This window comes from Wyeomyia smithii, chromosome 3, assembly GCF_029784165.1.
Source record: "Wyeomyia smithii strain HCP4-BCI-WySm-NY-G18 chromosome 3, ASM2978416v1, whole genome shotgun sequence".
NCBI classification, from domain to species: Eukaryota; Metazoa; Arthropoda; class Insecta; order Diptera; family Culicidae; genus Wyeomyia; species Wyeomyia smithii.
This window is the reverse complement of record NC_073696.1, coordinates 157267043-157291712: the sequence shown is the minus strand read 5'-3', so window position 1 is coordinate 157291712 and position 24670 is coordinate 157267043. Positions and strand designations below refer to the sequence as shown.

The 24670-nt window shown below is 37.1% G+C and overlaps 2 protein-coding genes across 2 annotated transcripts in view; both read right to left on the bottom strand.

The window, feature by feature from the left end:
• Window positions 1–24670, bottom strand: part of LOC129729990 (uncharacterized) — a 329594-nt gene that overhangs the window by 176468 nt on the left and 128456 nt on the right. The window lies entirely within an intron of this gene.
• On the bottom strand, window positions 12704–15877 carry LOC129728748 (uncharacterized). Its single transcript, XM_055687200.1, has 2 exons — window positions 15606–15877; window positions 12704–14876 (listed from the first exon to the last, which is right to left on the bottom strand). The coding sequence occupies exons 1-2, from the start codon at window positions 15875–15877 to the stop codon at window positions 12704–12706; spliced, it is 2445 nt and encodes an 814-aa protein (XP_055543175.1).

The window sequence follows — 24670 nt, the reverse complement described above, 5'->3', positions numbered from 1 at the left end:
TTGCCTAATGGTTGAAACAAGATCCTGCTGGGTGTCAGTCAGGTTTCTAATATGTTGAAGCAATTGCTCCACTGTTATTTCTTGTTGTTGCACCTGTGGTGGTGCATTTTGATGGTCTCCTAACTCGTCCAGTTCTGGTGCTGGCATGAGGTCTGGGGAGATCATAAGTTCACGCTCCATTTTAAATGAAGTGAGATTTGTTTGTTCACTTGTTATGGGAACTAAACAATATGCGAACCAGTTTTAAGTTAGATATGCGCTCACACTTGCACTAGCTTCACAAATTTATTTTGAGTTTCACACACTTCGTTGTGATATGTGGTATTCAATCGGCAACTAGTCTCGATGAAAAGTGACGATTGAATTTAGTTTAAGAGTGTTTTACTTACAGAAATGCTTTCAGCATCATCTGGAGTCTCAAGTATGGTCCTCTGGTAGGTTGTAGGTAGATGTGTGTGGGTCCTTCCGTCGCTCCGAATCACGCAAACTGAGTGATATGCGCTCACCAGTGGCTTCGCCGATGATCCGGTTATTCTCGATGAATGTTGCTCGGGTTTGGCTTTCGTGAGGTGCTCTGTTTCCAAGCGCTTTTTATTTGTTAAAACTGCGCTTATTTTCACTAAGTGCCGCTTCTATTTGCGATATCACTTGATAGTCACTTTTGGTTTGTTTAACTAAGTCCTAATTTTCACTTGGACTTGTATTTTTTCCGGTTCACTTAGCACTGCTTTTTCCGCACTAAGTCTTTTCCTTAATTCGCACTTAGGAAATTTAGCGTTTCACTACTTCCACGCACTTGCCGTCGACTGCGCCAGTAATGCTCGAATGGTTACGAGTATTATAAAAAAAATATTTATTCACGTTTAAGACCGATTACAAAAGAACGCACGCTTAAGACTGACTCGATATTCCTATCGCTAAACCTTTTATTAACTAAATCTACCTAGTCAGCACAACCAATATCGTTCGATGGGTCCTCCACGTTGGTACTCGTTGGTCGTGTCTACGTTGCCATCCTGGGTAGTTGCTACGCTGGATTCTTCCTGGCTCATCATTTCTACGGTGCATCGATCGTTGCGTCCGATCGATGGGGCGAGTTGGCGTTGGTCGTCTCGATGTAGTTACCCTGGCTGTTGCTACGCTGGTTTTTCCTGGCTCATCAATTTCCTGGCGCATCGGTTGCTGTGGTCGATCGATGCGGCGTGTTGGCATGGTCGGCTGGGCTCGTCTTTTCATAACGTATATATATATATATATATATATATATATATATATATATATATATATATATATATATATATATATATATATATATATATATATATATATATATATATATATATATATATATATATATATATATATATATATATATATATATATATATATATATATATATATATATATATATATATATATATATATATATATATATATATATATATATATATATATATATATATATATCAAATCGGTTGTGTAGTTTCTGAGATAATGAAGTTTCGTGATTTTCACATTTCGGTACATTACAGACGAAGTTGCAGTTCGATTTCAGTAAAATTCAATGGGGTGTTATGAAGCAGCTAGTTAGTCTAGTATTTGACATGGAAATCGGGTCCGTCATCTCTGAGAATAGTGAGTGAGTTCAAGTAATCTTCGGAATATGTTCCTTTTCATAGCTGGATTTCACATTTTTAAACATAACAGGCAAAGTAATAGTCCGATTGCAAAACAAATCAATAGGGTCTTATGGGGCAACTAGCCCTTCCATTTGACACTGATTTTATGAGAATCGGTCCAGCCATCTCTGAGAAACATGAGTGAGATTGAACAGACTTCAGAACACGTTTCTTTTCATAACTTTTGATTCACAAGTCCAATCTTTATGAAATTTAAAATTTAAGGAACAAAGAGTGCCTCATACTTAGCCACCAAATGTGTACAACAACTACTCGAATCGCACCGTGTAAAATATCCGCAGACTGTAGAAAAGGCAGTCAGGGGAATATATGTCGACGACGTTATTACCAGAGCAGATACTCTCGATGAAGCTATTATTCTGCGTTCACAACTGTCTTCACTTTTTGGCAGTGGAGGCTTTCACTTAAGAAAATGGGCTTCAAACTGTGCATCTGCTCTCACAGGTGTGCCGAAGGCAGATATCGAATTGAAGGTGCCAATCGAGCTCGACGGATCCGACACAATTAAAACCCTTGGAATGCACTGGCAGCCGTGCAGCGATGAGCTCCGTTTTAGCTATCACCCAATACAGATCCTTCAGCCCACGAAACGTTCAATACTGTCGCAAATTGCAAGTCTCTTCGACCCACTAGGACTTCTGACACCGATTATCATAAAGGCGAAGTTTATTATGCAGCGACTATGGAAACTGAAGGTGGCCTGGGATACCTCTCCACCCAGTGAGTTGGTAAATGCCTGGTATGATTTGCTCCAAAGTCTGTCGTCCATTAATACATTTCAGATTCCTCGGAGAGTGGTTGACACTCGGAGTACATCTCATCTGGTTCTGTACGGCTACAGTGACGGTTCCGAACGAGCTATGGGAGCTTGTGTTTATGTTCGAACGATTAACGGATTTGATACTATCGCCTCGCATCTGCTCTGCGCCAAGTCAAAGTTGGCTTCAATAGGAAACAAGAGAACAATACTTCCTCGGCTAGAGCTAGTAGCCATGCGTATTCTAGCTCGTTTAATAAAAAATGTAACAGCAGCCGTCGATCAACCACACGTGCTTGGACTGACTCTCAAGTTGCATTAGCTTGGATCAATGGAGGAGCATCGCGTTGGAAAACCTTCGTTGCCAATCGCGTGGCGGAAATAGTTACCCATCTTCCAGCAATAAATTGGGGTCATATAGACACGCACCTGAATCCTGCTAACTTAATTTCACGCGGTGTAGTGCCAGAGAAACTGAAAGATTGTTCTCTATGGTGGAATGGTCCGACATGGAACGAACGCTTGGGACACCAGAAATACAATAATCTTGTGCTTAACAACACTGAAAGGCAACAGGTTAATAGAGAACAAAGGAATTTGGCAGTGTCACGCGTCGCTGTCTATGAAAACACATTTCTGGACAACATGATGCACAGATATTATCCAAACCTACAAAAACTTCTTCGTATCACTGCTCGCATTCTTCGTTTTCGTCGTGTAGAAACAATGGAGTCAACCATCCTTTCGCAAAGGGAAATTGATCGAGCTCTGATTAGTTATATAAAACACATTCAGCAACAATTCTACTTCGAAGAATTCAATGCTTTACAGCAACAAAGGAATTTAAGTCGAAATAGCTCCTTGCGCCAACTCAGACCATTTTTGGACGAACTCATCAGGGTGGGCGAAAGGATCCAACAAGCTAATCTGTGCTATGATTCGAAACATCAAATTGTATTGCCATCCAATTGTATTCTTACTGCTCTTGTTCTGCAACAGTATCATACTGTGCATAATCACTGCGGACCACAAACGTTACTGGCAGTCTCGCGCAGAAGATACTGGATCACACATGGAACAAGTGCAGCGCGCAAGGTCTACAGACAATGCATAACTTGCTCTCGAGTTAAACCTCCACAAGCTTATCAACTAATGGGTCAGCTCCCAGCCGATCGTGTCATACCACACCCCCTTCTTGATTACTGGTGTTGATTATGCGGGTCCAATAAGCGTTGTGGGCCACAGAGTACGCGGAGCAGTAGCGAGTAAAGGATACATCGCACTTTTCATTTGTTTTTCCACGAAGGCCGTGCATTTGGAAGCTGTTTCCAGCCTAAGTACAGACGCATTTCTAGCTGCATTTACTCGATTCACCTGCCGTTACGGCTTACCTGCAAAAATGGTTTCTGATAATGCAACCAACTTTCGCTCGGCATCAAAATACTTTCGTGATGTTCATAGGCCCATCAATTCCGCTGAGCATAATCATCAAGTGAGTGACTTTCTGGCGAATAAGGGAGTTGAATGGCACTTTATACCAGCTCGTTTACCACATCACGGTGGGCTTTGGGAATCGGCAATTAAGTCCGCGAAACAGCTGCTGGAAAAGACTGCAGGTAACCAAATTTGCACCAATGAGGAATTGTCAACCTTTCTTGCTCAAGTAGCGGCTACAATGAACTCGCGTCCGATAACCCCAATTTCCAATGACGTACATGATCCGCAAGCTCTTACCTGCTCATTTTTTGATCGGACGACACCTCACAACAATTCCAGAGCTCAATTTGTTAGAACGTCCGATCAACTCGTTGTCCAGATGCAACTATATTCAGCGTTTATCACAGGAATTTTGATCAAGATGGCAATCAGAATACGTGCGGTCTCTTCAGCTTCTGACAAGGTGGCAACAATCCGGTCGAAATATACCTGTAGGAGCGTTCATCTTGCTTGCGAAATAGTACGACAAACCGAAGCAGTGACCTATAGGCCGCATCATAGAGGCATTCCCGGGACCCGACGGACAAACTAGGATGGTATCGGTGAAAACCGCAACAGGCGTCGTTCGGCGTGATGTAAGAAAACTTCGGATTCTACCTTTGGACCATGACGAGTACGTTCCAGGAAGACTAGGAGAGGAAATTACCTAGCGGAATTTGGTGAGCGGCTTATGTCGGCGCGATACATCTTAGCGGCCCATTGTGGGAGAAAAGGCCTTTTGCCGATAGCATGCCAAGATTTTTATATATTCCCAACACCACTACTATTACTTATCGATTTCATCTCAATAAAAAATTAGTTCCAATTATACTATCGAATAGCAAGGCACGCGTTTTTTTACACTCCTCTCTTAAGGTTAGCGTTCGGGAAACTTGTTCAGTATTTAACTGACAAGATGTACATTTTTTTTACATAAGACACCAAGAACGCCAAGCCGTTCAAGGTTGTTTTTAAAGGTTTCACCAACGATCAAACCGTTATGTACAGAAGCCAAAAGTCGAGGATGTTGTCATTTCGATAAAACCAATCATTTCAAACGATTTGTCTTTTGACTTTGATCAAATCCTATGGCCGATTCGTCGTGCATTTGCAGACTTTAAACACATCGCAAGAAATCAATGAATCTGGAACGTTCGAATAGTACGATACCACATTTACATAAATTATGTTGAGGCTACATATAAAGATCAAAGTGAGTATAGTTTTAAATAGTCTTTGAATTTCTTTTCTTTCCATAACTTTTGAGCCACATATAAAATTGTTATGAAGTTTGTTATTTGTGAGTTTGAGAGATGATCGTTCGTATATTCTGTTGGATAAATAAGTCATGGAATCTTCTAGATATAGAACTTTCGTTATTTTATCAAATAATAATCTAGCTGGCTCATAACACCCTATTGAATTTTACTGTAATCGAACTGTAACTTCGTTTGCAATGTACTGAAATGTGAAAATCATGAAACTTCATTATCCCAAAAACTACACAACCGCAAATCGGTTCAATCAATATTATTATCGGATGAACGGGCTAGTTAAGGGTTAACTGATGAATTATGATTGAACACGTGGTTTCGAAGTTTGGCTGCCCCAAACGTTCCCATTTCATTTAATTATAATCGAACTTAAGCAATCGTTATATATTAAATTGTTGATAAAACAATTAAAGTCTATTATCTCAAAGATTACATGACTTACTGGAACATAACTATTGTCATACGTGCGAGTCATCTCTCAAACTTACAAACAACAAACTTAATAACAATTTGATATTTGGCTCAAAAGTTATGGAAAGAAAAGAAATTCAAAAACTATTTGAAACTCCACCTGCTTTGATCGATATTTGTGGCCTCAACACAATTTAAATGTGGTATCGTACTATTTGAACGTTCCAAATTAATTGATTTCTTGCGATGTGTTTAAAATAACACCCATATTGGGTGTTATTCTATCATTTTCGGCTGTTTCCCAGGAACCGGAAGTCGCCAACCTAGAATCCAAAATGGGGTCTGTGGTCGATTTCAGTTGCTGTGTATCATTATAGATCCGGAGATACTCATGTTAGGCGGAAATCGGCCATATTTGGCTGTTTTCCAGAAACCAGAAGTTGCCATCCTACAATTCATAATGGTGTCTGAGGTCAACTTTTAGCTTCTTGCTACATTCTGGCTCCGGAGATACTCATATTGGGTGGTATTTGGTCACTTTCTGTCATCTGGGCGGAATTTTGATTCCGAAAACATTCATATTGAATGGTATATGGTCATTTCCGGCTGTTTTCCAGAAACCGGAAGTTGCCATCTTATAATTCAAAATGTTGTCTGAAGTCGATTTGTGGCTCCAGTGCATCATTACGATTCCGGATATACCCATATTGGGTGGTATTTGGTCGTTTGCCGCTGTTTTTCCGAAACCGGAAGTCGCCATTTTGGATCACATACCAAATTTGGTTGTATTTTCTACATTGGTCCTTGAGCTGTGCGAAATTTGTGTTTCATTTGTATGGGACTTCACCTTTATAGAAAAGAGTGGGGTGTCAAACCATTATGCACATATTTGTTACTTCTAAAAACATTCACCTACCAAATTTGGTTCCATTTAGTTGGTTAGTTCTCGAGATGTGCAGAAATTTGTGTTTCATTTGTATGGTACCCCTCCCTTCCAAAAGAAGGATGGGATTGTTTTTACAAATAATAAGTTTGAATGAGAAAGGCTGGGCCTGACCACTAGGTGGATTAATTTGAGATTTTTTTGCAAAAATCGACTCTCTGGGACTTAGTCGTTTTTCAATTGTGGAAGACGGAGTTTAAAATGTTTGAAATTTATCTTTTGAAATTGATTACTAGACTCTCGAAATAGTCTGTATAATGATATTCACTATAACTAGCATCGATTACATCATGTTCCATTAGGGTGGTTCATTTATTCGGCATAGGGTGGTTCATAATATTGTGAAAAATGAGTATGGAATAAAAAAAAAGTATTTCGGTCCGTTTCATTGGTGTGAACCAAAAAAAATACACTTAAAAAAATTATTTATTCAAAAAATAAAGTTAGAAAAAAAATAAAAAATTAATTATTCAACAGAGCTCATATTTTAAAAATCTGATTTTTTTAACACAACCTGCAAAAGATTACCAAAACAATGAAATCTTCCAATCATTTAGAAATCATGAAAAAAAATTTATCATTTTTTGAAAATAAAATATTTTTTGGAAAAAAAATTTTTTTTCTCAATTATTTTTTTTGAAGGCATTTTTTTGTTTTGGAAGGACAAAATATTATCTACAACTTTGCGAAGACACTATACCGAAATCAAACAAACCATTTCGACAGTAAACATATTTTTAATTTCCAATAGAGCACTCTATGAGGAATTAAAAATATTTTTACAGTCAAAACGATTTATTTGATTGGCATAGTGGCATAGTTCTTCCAAAAAAAACTGTACCCTGTGGAAAAATTATAACTTTTTTTCTGATTTCTCCATGACCGGTTTCGTTGTTTAGGTAATCATTCGTAGTTTTTGCCTTTCTCCTAGAAAGGTATAGCATTTACTTGCAAAACCGAAAGTATAAAAGTGCTCCAAAGGGCCAAATGGCATATATCACACGTATTTTCTGTATGTATGTGTGTGTATGTGTGTGTGTATGTGTTCATGAAATAATAGCAAATGAATGGTATAGTTGTCCTATACGACCCTATTAAATTTCATTGTAATCGGATTTTTAGTTTAGAGGTTATGTATCCAAATGTGAAAATCATGAAACATCATTATCTCTGAAACCACACAACCGATAGTATTAGGGATACATAACCTCTAAACTAAAAATCCGATTACAATGAAATTTAAAAGGGTCTTATAGGACAACTATACCATTCATTTGCTATTATTTCATGAACACATACACACACACATACACACACATACATACAGAAAATGCTCAGCTCGTCGAGCTGAGTCGTGTGATATATGCCATTTGGCCCTTTGGAGCACTTTTATACTTTCGGTTTTGCAAGTAAATGCTATACCTTTCTAGGAGAAAGGCAAAAACTACGAATGATCACCTAAACAACGAAACCGGTCATGGAGAAATCAGAAAAATAGTTATAATTTTTTCACAGGGTACAGATTTTTTTTTGGAAGAACTATGCCACTATGCCAATCAAATAAATCGTTTCGACTGTAAAAATATTTTTAATTCCTCATAGAGTGCTCTATTGGAAATTAAAAATATGTTTACTGTCGAAATGGTTTGTTTGATTTCGGTATAGTGCCTTCGCAAAGTTGTAGATAATATTTTGTCCTTCCAAAACAAAAAAATGCCTTCAAATAAAATAATTGAGAAAAAAAAAATTTTTTCCAAAAAATTTTATTTTTTTCAAAAAATGATAAATTTTTTTTCATGATTTCTAAATGATTGGAAGATTTCATTGTTTTGGTAATGCAGGTTGCAGGTTGTGTTAAAAAAATCAGATTTTTAAAATATGAGCTCCGTTGAATAATTAATTTTTTATTTTTCTTCTAACTTTATTTTTTGAATAAATAATTTTTTTAAGTGTATTTTTTTTGGTAAGAACGAATTATCATCTAAAACTTTGTTGAAGACGTCACACTAATGAAACGGACCGAAATACTTTTTTTTTATTCCATACTCATTTTTCACAATATTATGAACCACCCTATGCCGAATAAATGAACCACCCTAATGGAACATGATGTAATCGATGCTAGTTATAGTGAATATCATTATACAGACTATTTCGAGAGTCTAGTAATCAATTTCAAAAGATAAATTTCAAACATTTTAAACTCCGTCTTCCACAATTGAAAAACGACTAAGTCCCAGAGAGTCGATTTTTGCAAAAAAATCTTAAATTAATCCACCAAGTGGTCAGGCCCAGCCTTTCTCATTCAAACTTATTATTTGTAAAAACAATCCCATCCTTATTTTGGAAGGGAGGGGTACCATACAAATGAAACACAAATTTCTGCACATCTCGAGAACTAACCAACTAAATGGAACCAAATTTGGTAGGTGAATGTTTTTAGAAGTAACAAATATGTGCATAATGGTTTGACACCCCACTCTTTTCTATAAAGGAGAAGTCCCATACAAATGAAACACAAATTTCGCACAGCTCAAGGACCAATGTAGAAAATACAACCAAATTTGGTATGTGATCCAAAATGGCGACTTCCGGTTTCGGAAAAACAGCGGCAAACGACCAAATACCACCCAATATGGGTATATCCGGAATCGTAATGATGCACTGGAGCCACAAATCGACTTCAGACAACATTTTGAATTATAAGATGGCAACTTCCGGTTTCTGGAAAACAGCCGGAAATGACCATATACCATTCAATATGAATGTTTTCGGAATCAGAATTCCGCCCAGATGACAGAAAGTGACCAAATACCACCCAATATGAGTATCTCCGGAGCCAGAATGTAGCAAGAAGCTAAAAGTTGACCTCAGACACCATTATGAATTGTAGGATGGCAACTTCTGGTTTCTGGAAAACAGCCAAATATGGCCGATTTCCGCCTAACATGAGTATCTCCGGATCTATAATGATACACAGCAGCTGAAATCGACCACAGACCCCATTTTGGATTCTAGGTTGGCGACTTCCGGTTCCTGGGAAACAGCCGAAAATGATAGAATAACACCCAATATGGGTGTTATTTTAAACACATCGCAAGAAATCAATTAATTTGGAACGTTCAAATAGTACGATACCACATTTAAATTGTGTTGAGGCCACAAATATCGATCAAAGCAGGTGAAGTTTCAAATAGTTTTTGAATTTCTTTTCTTTCCATAACTTTTGAGCCAAATATCAAATTGTTATTAAGTTTGTTGTTTGTAAGTTTGAGAGATGACTCGCACGTATGACAATAGTTATGTTCCAGTAAGTCATGTAATCTTTGAGATAATAGACTTTAATTGTTTTATCAACATTTTAATATATAACGATTGCTTAAGTTCGATTATAATTAAATGAAATGGGAACGTTTGGGGCAGCCAAACTTCGAAACCACGTGTTCAATCATAATTCATCAGTTAACCCTTAACTAGCCCGTTCATCCGATAATAATATTGATTGAACCGATTTGCGGTTGTGTAGTTTTTGGGATAATGAAGTTTCATGATTTTCACATTTCAGTACATTGCAAACGAAGTTACAGTTCGATTACAGTAAAATTCAATAGGGTGTTATGAGCCAGCTAGATTATTATTTGATAAAATAACGAAAGTTCTATATCTAGAAGATTCCATGACTTATTTATCCAACAGAATATACGAACGATCATCTCTCAAACTCACAAATAACAAACTTCATAACAATTTTATATGTGGCTCAAAAGTTATGGAAAGAAAAGAAATTCAAAGACTATTTAAAACTATACTCACTTTGATCTTTATATGTAGCCTCAACATAATTTATGTAAATGTGGTATCGTACTATTCGAACGTTCCAGATTCATTGATTTCTTGCGATGTGTTTAAAGTCTGCAAATGCACGACGAATCGGCCATAGGATTTGATCAAAGTCAAAAGACAAATCGTTTGAAATGATTGGTTTTATCGAAATGACAACATCCTCGACTTTTGGCTTCTGTACATAACGGTTTGATCGTTGGTTAAACCTTTAAAAACAACCTTGAACGGCTTGGCGTTCTTGGTGTCATATGTAAAAAAATGTACATATTGTCAGTTAAATACTGAACAAGTTTCCCGAAAGCTAACCTTAAGAGAGGAGTGTAAAAAAACGCGTGCCTTGCTATTCGATAGTATAATTGGAACTAATTTTTTATTGAGATGAAATCGATAAGTAATAGTAGTGGTGTTGGGAATATATAAAAATCTTGGCATGCTATCGGCAAAAGGCCTTTTCTCCCACAATGGGCCGCTAAGATGTATCGCGCCGACATAAGCCGCTCACCAAATTCCGCTGGGGAATTTCCTCTCCTAGTCTTCCTGGAACGTACTCGTCATGGTCCAAAGGTAGAATCCGAAGTTTTCTTACATCACGCCGAACGACGCCTGTTGCGGTTTTCACCGATACCATCCTAGTTTGTCCGTCGGGTCCCGGGAATGCCTCTATGATGCGGCCTATAAGCAAGATGAACGCTTCTACAGGTATATTTCGACCGGATTGTTGCCACCTTGTCAGAAGCTGAAGAGACCGCACGTATTGTGATTGCCATCTTGATCAAAATTCCTGTGATAAACGCTGAATATAGTTGCATCTGGACAACGAGTTGATCGGACGTTCTAACAAATTGAGCTCTGGAATTGTTGTGAGGTGTCGTCCGATCAAAAAATGAGCAGGTTAGAGCTTGCGGATCATGTACGTCATTGGAAATTGGGGTTATCGGACGCGAGTTCATTGTAGCCGCTACTTGAGCAAGAAAGGTTGACAATTCCTCATTGGTGCAAATTTGGTTACCTGCAGTCTTTTCCAGCAGCTGTTTCGCGGACTTAATTGCCGATTCCCAAAGCCCACCGTGATGTGGTAAACGAGCTGGTATATAGTGCCATTCAACTCCCTTATTCGCCAGAAAGTCACTCACTTGATGATTATGCTCAGCGGAATTGATGTGCCTATGAACATCACGAAAGTATTTTGATGCCGAGCGAAAGTTGGTTGCATTATCAGAAACCATTTTTACAGGTAAGCCGTAACGGCAGGTGAATCGAGTAAATGCAGCTAGAAATGCGTCTGTACTTAGGCTGGAAACAGCTTCCAAATGCACGGCCTTCGTGGAAAAACAAATGAAAAGTGCGATCCTTTACTCGCTACTGCTCCGCGTACTCTGTGGCCCACAACGCTTATTGGACCCGCATAATCAACACCAGTAATCAAGAAGGGGGTGTGGTATGACACGATCGGCTGGGAGCTGACCCATTAGTTGATAAGCTTGTGGAGGTTTAACTCGAGAGCAAGTTATGCATTGTCTGTAGACCTTGCGCGCTGCACTTGTTCCATGTGTGATCCAGTATCTTCTGCGCGAGACTGCCAGTAACGTTTGTGGTCCGCAGTGATTATGCACAGTATGATACTGTTGCAGAACAAGAGCAGTAAGAATACAATTGGATGGCAATACAATTTGATGTTTCGAATCATAGCACAGATTAGCTTGTTGGATCCTTCCGCCCACCCTGATGAGTTCGTCCAAAAATGGTCTGAGTTGGCGCAAGGAGCTATTTCGACTTAAATTCCTTTGTTGCTGTAAAGCATTGAATTCTTCGAAGTAGAATTGTTGCTGAATGTGTTTCATATAACTAATCAGAGCTCGATCAATTTCCCTTTGTGAAAGGATGGTTGACTCCATTGTTTCTACAGAACGAAAACGAAGAATGCGAGCAGTGATACGAAGAAGTTTTTGTAGGTTTGGATAATATCTGTGCATCATGTTGTCCAGAAATGTGTTTTCATAGACAGCGACGCGTGACACTGCCAAATTCCTTTGTTCTCTATTAACCTGTTGCCTTTCAGTGTTGTTAAGCACAAGATTATTGTATTTCTGGTGTCCCAAGCGTTCGTTCCATGTCGGACCATTCCACCATAGAGAACAATCTTTCAGTTTCTCTGGCACTACACCGCGTGAAATTAAGTTAGCAGGATTCAGGTGCGTGTCTATATGACCCCAATTTATTGCTGGAAGATGGGTAACTATTTCCGCCACGCGATTGGCAACGAAGGTTTTCCAACGCGATGCGCCTCCATTGATCCAAGCTAATGCAACTTGAGAGTCAGTCCAAGCACGTATGGTTGATCGACGGCTGCTGTTACATTTTTTATTAAACGAGCTAGAATACGCATGGCTACTAGCTCTAGCCGAGGAAGTATTGTTCTCTTGTTTCCTATTGAAGCCAACTTTGACTTGACGCAGAGCAGATGCGAGGCGATAGTATCAAATCCGTTAATCGTTCGAACATAAACACAAGCTCCCATAGCTCGTTCGGAACCGTCACTGTAGCCGTACAGAACCAGATGAGATGTACTCCGAGTGTCAACCACTCTCCGAGGAATCTGAAATGTATTAATGGACGACAGACTTTGGAGCAAATCATACCAGGCATTTACCAGCTCACTGGGTGGAGAGGTATCCCAGGCCACCTTCAGTTCCCATAGTCGCTGCATAATAAACTTCGCCTTCATGATAATCGGTGTCAGAAGTCCTAGTGGGTCGAAGAGACTTGCAATTTGCGACAGTATTGAACGTTTCGTGGGCTGAAGGATCTGTATTGGGTGATAGCTAAAACGGAGCTCATCGCTGCACGGCTGCCAGTGCATTCCAAGGGTTTTAATTGTGTCGGATCCGTCGAGCTCGATTGGCACCTTCAATTCGATATCTGCTTTCGGCACACCTGTGAGGGCAGATGCACAGTTTGAAGCCCATTTTCTTAAGTGAAAGCCTCCACTGCCAAAAAGTGAAGACAGTTGTGAACGCAGAATAATAGCTTCATCGAGAGTATCTGCTCCGGTAATAACGTCGTCGACATATATTCCCCTGACTGCCTTTTCTACAGTCTGCGGATATTTTACACGGTGCGATTCGAGTAGTTGTTGTACACATTTGGTGGCTAAGTATGAGGCACTCTTTGTTCCGTAGGTTACTGTGTTGAGTCGGTATTCACTTATTGGCTCTTCTTTTGACCATCGCCATAAAATTCTCTGAATGTCTTGATCATCCTCATGTAACTGCACCATACGGTACATTTTTTCTATATATGCTGTAAGTACCACCGTGGGGAATCGAAACCGTAAAAGAATGTCGATTAGGGAATCCTGAAGCACTGGTCCAGCCATGAGAACGTCGTTGAGAGACTCGCCACTGGAGGTTTTTGCAGACGCATCGAAGACCACTCTGCATTTGGTAGTCGTGCTGGCTTTCTTTCCGACGCAGTGATGAGGAAGAAAAATTTCTAGCTTAGAGGATGCATTTGTAGCTACCGACATGTGTCCCAACTGAATGTATTCCCGCATAAATTCATGATACTGCTGTTTTAGTGGTATATTTTTATCTAGCTTTCGTTCGAGATGCAGAAGCCGTCTAATTGCAATTTCTCGCGAGTTGCCCAAGGTGGCAGGATTTTTCAGAAACGGTAGGCGAACGATGAACCGTCCAAGGCTGTCACGAGTTGTGTATTTCAAAAAATGATCCTCGCACAACAGTGCCTGATCACTCATATGTGGTTTGGGGTTGATATATTCCTCAAGCTCCCAAAATCGAGAAATTTGTTGAGACAATACGTCATTGGTGGCAATTAAAAGGCACGGTGATACCGAAGGATTGAGCGACGACTCGGCTTCCTTGTAACCGCCAGATACCACCCAAGCGAGTTTAGTATTTTGCAGAACTGGAAGACTGTCGTTGGCACTAAGCTTAATGGTGCCAGGCTCGATCAAACTGAAATACAATTTATTTCCCAGCAGAATGCTAATTTTTCCAGGATGGTGAAATTGTGGATCTGCAAGCTTAATAGATTCTGGTATTGGCCAAGTGGTGATGTCAACTGGTCTCAGTGGAAGCTCGGACGTAAGACGGTCTAAAACCACACATGGAACGATATTGCGGTACCCTGTACAACGAGAACTAAAGCTGACCTGCGCACCTAAGTTAGAATGACCGGCGAGCCCAGAAATGCCGCCAAACTCAAAATCAACCTTTGCTGTGGGCAGGTCTAATTTCTCACACAATTCCCTTGTTATATAACTAGTGTGCGAAGCACAATCGAGAACAGCGCGACAAGTGTGGGGTCTTCCATATTTATCGCACACATTGATAGTAGCTGTCAGAAGAAGAACATTCGTGTCCGCAACGTCTGCTGCTAAGCTTGCAGGTGTAATCAATGCTTGAGAAACGGCAGACGAATCCGAGGAATCGATTGTTGCAGACACCTCTCTGTTGGGCACATACGCTGACAGGGAATTGTGCAGATGTGTGTCGTGAAATCTGTGGCTTTTTCTACAGTTGCTAGAGCTACAATTCTCTCTAAAGTGCTGCTTCATACAGTTTTGGCAGAGCTTTTGTTTAGTGCTCAGTTGGACTGGCATTGATAAATTTACCACACTGGTAAAGCTGATGTGTCATTTTGAAGCAATAACCACACAGTGTTTGAGATGAGCCTTCATTACTCGAAACATATAGTGATGCCCCTTTATATTGCAACCTAGAAGGAGCCTTTGTGAAAGCAGGCACAGATTTGTCACGAATTGGCTGGGAATATTTCAATGCATAACTTTGCGCATCGATAAATTTCAGGAACCGTTCAAGCGTTCATTAAGCAGACAGTATGTGAGTAGAGGAAGAACGAAATATAAGCGAACTGGAAATATGATACAGATTTGGAAAAATATACCGCATCCCGACGGGATGTTATTTCGTTTTCCGACAAATCGGCCCTTTTTGGCACCATAACTGTTTCGTGTGGTGATCGAGCTTCTCGACGAGGATGTACAGCAACCATATGTCCCGCTCTTCACGATGCATCGCCTTTAGTGCGCGAACTACTTCGTCAGATACATCATGCAGTGCGCGCAATCCAGAGGAGGATGATGACGTCAGCGATGGTTGAGCTAAAAATGTGTTGGATGGATGTGTTGCGTTGCTATTTCAAGCGGTCTATTGTACCTTTGCTGTAGTTTGGCGAGCGCGGGAGCATAATTGGCATCCTCTAGATGAGAAATTAAGGAACCAGCTTTGCCAGCCAGATTAGTTTTCAAGAAGTATAATTTTTGACTGTCCTGAAAGTTTGGGTTTTTATTAACGGCGCTATCAAATAAATCGAAATATGACGGCCAGCTTAGAATATCACCACTGAATGTGGGAATGTTCATCCTCGGAAGCTTGACATCTGAAAAGTTTGTAACACTTTGATAAGTGGCCATCGCTGGAGGTGTCATTGTGAAACTGGCGGAGAAATTGCGAAAGAATAGCGCTTGCTGCTCTGCTAGTTGCCTGATAGCATCGCTGCCATTTTGCATAGCGGGTGCCTCATGGTGGGTAGACGAAAACTTGAAACCCGAAAGCTAACCTTAAGAGAGAAGTGTAGAGAAACGCGTGCCTTGCTATTCGATAGTATAATTGGTCGGCGTGCGACCAGACCGAACCAAGCGCCATTTTTTTGAAAATTAAGTATTTAACACTAGTAAATGTTAAAATTGATAATCTATCTTTCATGAAAAAACGAAATCATTTGAACAGTTTATAATGGTATTACAACAAAATTTCTCTGCAGCAGCTTGCAGGAAGCATACGGGGTGAGTAAACTTTGATCGCCGATTACTCGAAATAATGTTTTTGGCGCTTGGTTCGGTCTGGTCGCACGCCGACCAATTGGAACTAATTTTTTATTGAGATGAAATCGATAAGTAATAGTAGTAATCATTAAAGTAAATTAATTAATCTAAGAACCAGAGTGATTTTCGCATCGGGGAAGCAAAAACTTTATTTTGGTGCTTATGAAAATCACTCAGTAGTATCGAAGGTCACTGGCGTAGCGTGGTGGGGGGCGGTCCGCTCTAGGGGGTGACACCCACGAGGAACAGTAAACTTATTTTGTGAGGTCAAGCAAAATATTCAATGCTACCGGTGGTGCGATCATCAACGTTCTGTAGCACGCATTTTTAGCTGAAGATTATGGAATTAGTTCTTTTCAGAACTATACATGCTTGAAGATAAGAGTTATGAGAATTTTCCCAACTACTACTAGTGTGAAATTTTCATGCATTTCTCAATAATCATTTTTATAATAACGACCTTCAAATATAAACGGTAGTGTTGCCCATGAACAGTTTATCGCAGCATGTATTATACCGTCAGTTTCGTGCAACACTGGCACAACTCAAAACTCATAGTTTCGAGAAAAACGCGTTTGAAAATCAACGTCGAAAAATTATTTTTCAATTTCCAAGAAAACTTTAAAGTTTAAGATTTTCAATCCTTATCTTACACTTTTAGGTCTATTATGCACATAATAATAGCAGGTTGTAGAAATTAAAACCTCATTTTCACTAACTTTATAGAAAAATTTCGATTTGTGCAGCAAAGGCACTTCTTTATAATTCTGATATTTTTGGGAATTTTGAAACGGGGTTTCGTGGGATGAACCTTAACAATATTTGGCATCGTTTGCCATCAAAAACTCAAAAATGCAAAATTTTAAGTTGTGCCAGTGTTGCATGAAACCGACGATATATAAGTCCTACGTCACCATATCACCACCCCTAGGGCTATATACCTTGTAGTATTTATTATTATTATTGGTAATATTTTGCAGGGTTACTATGTCTGTATTAAAAACCAATCCGTTAATAGTTTATCAATGGAAGATATTATATAGAGACAAACAATGTAACCAGGGGCGGATTAAGGCGAAGGCGAAGCAGGCGGTCGCCTGCTCGTTAATCATTGGAGGGCATCAAATGTGGGGGCGAAAAGATTGAAAAAACCAAAATTCAAACCACAATAATAATTTGAATGTTCGGCAAATTTAGTTAGCTATTTTTTTAAGGCTTGTTTATCGAGTCAAGAAAAAACGCACTCAATTGTGCAATATGTGCGAAGTGGGAACGGAATGTCTAAAAAAATTCATTCCGGATATTCAAATCACAGAAAAAATATACGAATTTGCGGATAACGAACATAAAATACATATTATCTTATTTTTATTTCACTTGTATGATGCAGTGGCGTAACCAGAAATTATTTCTGAGGCGAAAGGGGTAAAATCTTGAGAAGCAAAAAAAAATTGAACATTGATATTTTCACTTAATTCGAACATGTCCCAAACATGCCAGAAGTGGCATAAATGGTAACAAATATTCCAGAAGGTGTGGTAAAGGTAAGATTTCAAAATAAAAATTAAAAACGAACTCCAATAAATAAAATTCCGGATAATCGAGTCTGACCTGTACTTAGCTGCGATAAATAAATATTCACTCATTGAAAATTTTATAGAGTGCATTTTAATCAGAGCACTTTGTAGAAACGAATACTTACAAAAATCGTTGTAAATTTGCCAAACATGTTTCTTTTTAGAATAAACACCATGTCAATAATTAATAGAATTTGCCATTTTTTTTACTCTCACGTGGTTAACGAGGAGTCATGATTTTTGAAATGGATGATCTCCTGATTATTAGAGCTTCACGGAACTTAGCCTTGATCGAATGAATTGGAAACTTTTTCGTTTTAACTGCTGAACAGATTAAGCGAGTAACGAGTGTTTGAAGATTTTTAATATAAGTTTTACACAAAGGCACTTGAGGAAAACGCCAATTTTCAACAGGCCATACTAAGTTCTAGTGATGTTCAAAATTGATTACAGTTAATATCATGTTGGTATGAGCTTGTAGGCGTTCTAGGAAATTCCCAAAACTTTCGACTGTCGTGGTTTGTCATTATTCGATTTCTGTCTTGCTTGCTTTTGACGTTTGGTTTTTCAAACAACCACTTAATATTTAATCTTTCCAACCACAATATAATTGAAAAAAATAAAATAAAAACATTATTTAGGCTTTTATAAACTATAAGGATATCATGATATATTACATAAATTAAAGAACAAAAGTTATCTATCTATATCTATAAATGCGAATGTCTGTCTGTCCATCTATCTGTCTGTCTGTCTGTCTGTTTCTTATAGACTCAAAAATTACTTGACCGATTACCGTGAAAGTTTGTACATAGGGGTTTTCGAGTACGGAGAGTAATGCTAAAATATTAGTTTTGCTCTATCTCATAAGTGTAGGCAAGGGGAGGGGGGTTAATTTGTGGTTCATAAACGTGAAAACTTCTCTCCCGATAACCGTGCAAATTTATATCGAGATGTTTTTGAGTCTGAGATGTCGTTTTGCGATGTTACTGTGTCATGTTAGACCTTTCTGTATCTCAGAGGCGTTGCAAGGATAAGAAGAGGCAAGAAAGAAGTAAACCTTTGATGATTTTAAAACTGCTGGACCGGTCAGCATTAAATTCGGTATGAAGAATCTATAGTAGGGTGAAAGCACCGGTTTTGGCCATAGTATGTTATTGATGAGAGATGTTTGGCCTTCTTCCTTCGAAAACTATGTAATTGAATCAGGTCAACGTTGAAATCGGATAAACTCGTCTATATTTTTCACTAACGAGCAAGATCGCGCCAAATGACCTATGGTCGTATATCGACCATTTTTGATTTGAATGAAAATTTGCACGCGTATTTGGGTTAGCAAACTGAGCATTTTTCACAGATGGAGAGATTTTTTACACCCATGAGTTATATTCTAAAAGGGCGTATGCCTTTCGGCATAGGTTTTATGGCATTGTAGCCCAGGAACCGTTGGTTGTATAGAAAAACTGTATGAAAATGAGTTGTAGGGAATTAAAAATGCACCATAAAAAAAATATACACTGTACAAAAAAAAAATTTTTTGATAAAAAAAATTTAAAATAAACATTAAATTTCAATTTAAAAAATAAAGTTTATTTTCTTTATTTTTTTTTTAAGAAACTTGACGTTAATACGCAACATTTTTAAAAAAGTCCAGGATGGAGAAATGAAAAATAATTTATTTTAAGGAAGATCAATTTTTTTATAAAAATTCTAATTTGAACATTTTTCAAAATATTTGTATTCTGATGATTTTAAGAGATGCAAAGACTCATTTTGAATCAAAAAGCTCTTGGTAGTAAACATTTCAAAGGCATCGGTTTTCGAGTTATTTTAAATTTAAGCTCGAAAAATTATTAATATTTCGAAAAATACACGTTTTTCTTAATTTGTCCATGGTTCTCCAGCAAAAATCATACGTTCATTGGAATGCTTGATCAAAAATATACAGTTCATTCTTTGACAACAAAACGATTGGATAAATAACTCAAGCGCTAAACCTTAGCCTACCTACACGTTTCTCCTTGCCGAATGTTTTATAAAAAATATGTTTGTCGTGCAACACTACCTACTTGTTTACTAATAATAACTGTTTGTAAAGTACACAACCAACCTGTTTTCGTATATAAATACGATTGCACTACTCCAGATGTGTAAGTAACAGTTTGCATTTTGTGAAGATGAATAAAGTGAAAATGGAATACACCAAAATGCTGAAAACCCTTTCCTGATCATCGGTGCTTATCAAGCTTACGCAAATTAAACGAAAACGTTATTGCAAAATTAAAAATATTGAACAGTCAAGCTCTTCTTAATACGTCTTTATCAATTTGTAATTCGTGTAGTTATTGGAATGATAGTCAAGCCACCATTCATCCTTTCGTTGTTTACTATTCAGAATCTGGAACACTTAAGAATATCAGCTTCATCATAATATCGGAAGTACTCCATCGTGATACTGTTGTGGTTCAGGTGTTCATTGCCAAATTAATAAGTTTTTTGAAAACAACAATAGAGTTGAAAAAAGCGATATCAATGTCTGATGGATGTCTGCCTCACAATATAAAGATAAAAAAAAACTTTGCAAGTCTTTGCAAGTTCAAAACAAAATATAACGTCGATGCAGAGTGGCATATTTTTGCGACTTCTCTTGTTAAAGGCTCATGCGATGCAATTGGTGGCATATTAAAACGAATGGCAGGAAATGCAAGTTTAGCTAAAGAACATGAACATCCCATTACAAGCGCAAAAGAATTGTATGATTGGTCTAATCAGAAAAGTAATAAAAATTCATCAAAAATGTCATTTAGTTGGGTATCATATGAAGAATATGAACAAGGAGTAACAGAATGGCGCAATATTTTCAAAAAATGTATAATAGTAGCTGCCACACAAAAGTATTACTCTTTTGTTCCGATTTCAGAAAATAAGATTCAAACGAAGCTGTTCTGTAAAGTATCTATGTCATAAAAAAAATATGTTCTCAAGATAACAAAACTCGAAAATAAATATTTGATTCTTATATATATTTATATCACTTAGAACTTGACTTTTTTCTTGAGAACCGTTTGCCCAATCGTTTTGTTGTCAAAGAATGAATTGTATATTTTTGATCAAGCATTCCAATGAACCTATGGTTTTTGCTGGAGAACCATGGACAAATTAAGAAAAACGTGTATTTTCCTAAACAATTATAATTTTTCGAGTTTAAATTAGAAATAACTCGAAAACCAATGCCTTTAGAATGTTTACTACCAAGAGCTTTTTGATTCAAAATGAGTCTCTGCATCTTTTAAAATCATCAGAATACAAATATTTTGAAAAATGTTTGAATTAGAATTTTCATAAAAAAATTATTCTACCATAAAAAATTATTTTTCATTTCTCCATCCTGGACTTTTTTTGCATTTTCGATTCGCTACAACTCATTCTCAGACAGTTTTTATATACAACCAACGGTTTCTGGGCTACAATGCTTCGAATAAAACCTATGCCAAAAGGCATACGCCCTTTTAGAATGTAACTCGTGGGTGTAAAAAATCTCTCCACCTATGAAAAATGCTTAGTTTGCTAAGCCAAATACGTGTGCAAAGTATCATTCAAATCAAAAATGGTCGATTAAATTTTCGCGTATTTCCAGGCGATTTGAAATGATTTTGCTCTAACATTAAGTTTTAATTATAAAATTATGTTATTTTGTTTACATATCTTCCTACCAAGAAACTGCTGTACGCTCTTATTTTGGCCATAGCATTTCTTAATTGGCCACTTCGGGCTCCTAATCTGGCCAATTCGCGAAAAAGTTGAATTCACACGAAAATTAATAATTTGACTTTACCATGTAGATATATTTTATCAGCATAAATTTCAGTACATCTATTATTTAAGACCAGTACATCTATTAATCAAACTAAATAATCAAATTATATTCACACATAGCTAGCAGTGCAAAGTACTTCGAGCTAGTGTTTCATTTAAATTAAGTAGGATATTTAATAATACTTACTTTACATCATTAATCTATGTTATTTTTCGTCTGTCATTTATCTTTATCAATAAGCTTCTGCTCTTTGCGTTTCTGTCACATAGAAACTCATTCGTACTATTTACCAACTAGGGTAATGGGGGTATTTTGGCCAGCTTTGGGAAGTGTTCGCACAGTTCATTAAAAACAAACACAATTTTTCAACATAAATACCGACTCTATTATACCATTGTTAAAAGCTAAGTGTCTATTTTAATATACACCGTTCAACAATGCAATATATTGAAAAATAACCTAGAAATATCAAAATTTCTACGAAGTACTAAAAACATATTTTGGTCCACCAAATTTTTACTTTGGCCCACCTTTATATCTACAGACGTGTATGGAAATAGTTCGGACTAATTATATTTAAGATCATCATCGGTATTTTTAGAGCAAAAATAGTGGGTTTGAGGAGAATATCCTTCTGCTGTGAATTTTTGTAAATTTTAGGCATCTAAAAATGAAATGATCATATAATTTCATATCGTTAAAAGTGATAAATTAAGGAGTAATTACCTGTAAATTGTCACAAGCTGCTTCTTTGTTCACGTGCAACGGTAATCAAAGAGATGTCAAAACTTGGCATGGCCAAAATATGTTTGCTTCAGAAAGAGGCAAACATATTTCGGCCATGCGCTTTACCACTTTTTTAACTTTTTCCAACATGTTAGAGTATACAAATTGTTTCTATGACATTTTATTGATGTTACTACAACAACGAATTGTTTCATAGGCATACATATTTGTAACAATAGCTTCCGGACGTTGACTTGTATATTACCACTTCCTCTGGACTTTGGGTTGACTCAGCCATGACTTTGAATATGTATGAACTAATTTTAAAATAACACTACCTAGAGCCAGTTTTTCGTCGAAAATTATAGTGTAGTATGATTCTTAGGTGTGTTGTTCAATGTTGCATGCACAGTTTTTCAATATTCATTGAATTTATCAGATAAAATGCGTAAAATGTTACCGGGTGGGCCAAAATATGCATGTGGGCCAAAATACCCCCGGTACCCTATAGTCACCAGGTTAAAAGTCTGAAGCGTTAGTTTCGGTAAATACAACCGAAGTTACAGTTTTGTAGAAATAACCTGAACAAATAGTGAACGGATATTTTATACGGAACGGATATATTATATCCAATAGCGATGCTGTAGTAATACAATCTTTCTTATCCAAAACCACTTTTGTGTTTCCACGAATCTCATGCGATATCTTATGACAACCCGTACACTCCGTACTTTTCATGTTTTGCATCAATGTAAATACGTTACAATGGTTTGTTTACATATGGCCAATATCAGGATTATGAATTATGGAATTGCTATGATATGTGGCCCAGAATGGATCATTCATCGTTTTTGAAGCTTTTGTTTTTTTAATATTGCAGAGAAAAATCGTACCATAATGCCTATTTTTTTATCCATGTGCTGTAGTAAGTTGTGCCTGATGCTGGTAACAAAATTTGTTATAGAAATTGACAAACTTAAACAAGGTTACACTCTATCAAAAATAACTTGAAAATTACCTAAACGTTAGACTGTACAGTAAACCTGGGAGAGTATCATTAGCTCCTTTATCAAAAGTAAAATACGCAAATTTGTTTGATACAGTGAGTAATATATTTGTCGAATAATATCAGTAGTTTCAATAGGAAACTTCGAAATTGGAATAATTTGAGATACTTCTTCACAATTATCAATTTTATTCTATCATGAGCAAAATCATTTCAAATCGCCTGGAAAAACGCGAAAATTTAATCGACCATTTTTGATTTGAATGAAACTTTGCACACGTATTTGGCTTAGCAAACTGAGCATTTTTCACAGGTGGAGATTTTTTAAACCCATGAGTTACATTCTAAAAGGGCGTATGCCTTTTGGCAAAGGTTTTATTCGAAGCATTGTAGCCCAGAAACCGTTGGTTGTATAGAAAAACTGTCTGAGAATGAGTTGTAGCGAATCGAAAATGCATCATAAAAAAATATCCACTGTACAAAAAAAATTTTTTTTTGACCAAAAAAAATTAAAAATAAACATTAAATTTCAATTTAAAAAAAGAGTTGAGTTTTTTTTTTAATTTTTTTTTAAAGAAACTTGACGTTAATATGCAACTTTAAAAAAAAAAGTCCAGGATGGAGAATCATGAAAATATTTTTTTTTATGGTAGATTAATTTTTTTATGAAAATTCTAATTCAAACATTTTTCAAAATATTTGTATTCTGATAATTTTAAAAGATGCAAAGAGTCATTTTGAATCTAAAACCTCTTGGTAGTAAACATTCTAGAGGCATTGGTTTTCGAGTTATTTCTAATTTAAGTTCGAAAAATTATAATTGTTTAGGAAAATACACGTTTTTCTCAATTTGTCCATGGTTTTCTAGCAGAAACCATAGGTTCATTGGAAAGCTTGATCAAAAATATACAATTCATTCTTCGACAACAAAACGATTGGGCGAACGGTTCTGAAGAGAAGAGTTAAATGTTCGAAGTGATATAAATATATATAAGAATCAAATATTTATTTACGAGTATTATTATCTTAGGAACATATTTTTTTATGACATAGATACTTTACAGAACTAATTTCATCTTATATTTCATATACATCATAAGTAAATGATTCGTCATCTTTTGAAAACTGCTTCGTTTGTATCTTATTTCCTGAAATCGGAACAAAAGAGTAATACTTTTGTGTGGCAGCTATTATTATAGATTTTTTGAAAACATTGCTCCATTCTGTTACTCCTTGTTCATATTCTTCATATGATACTCAACTAACTGACA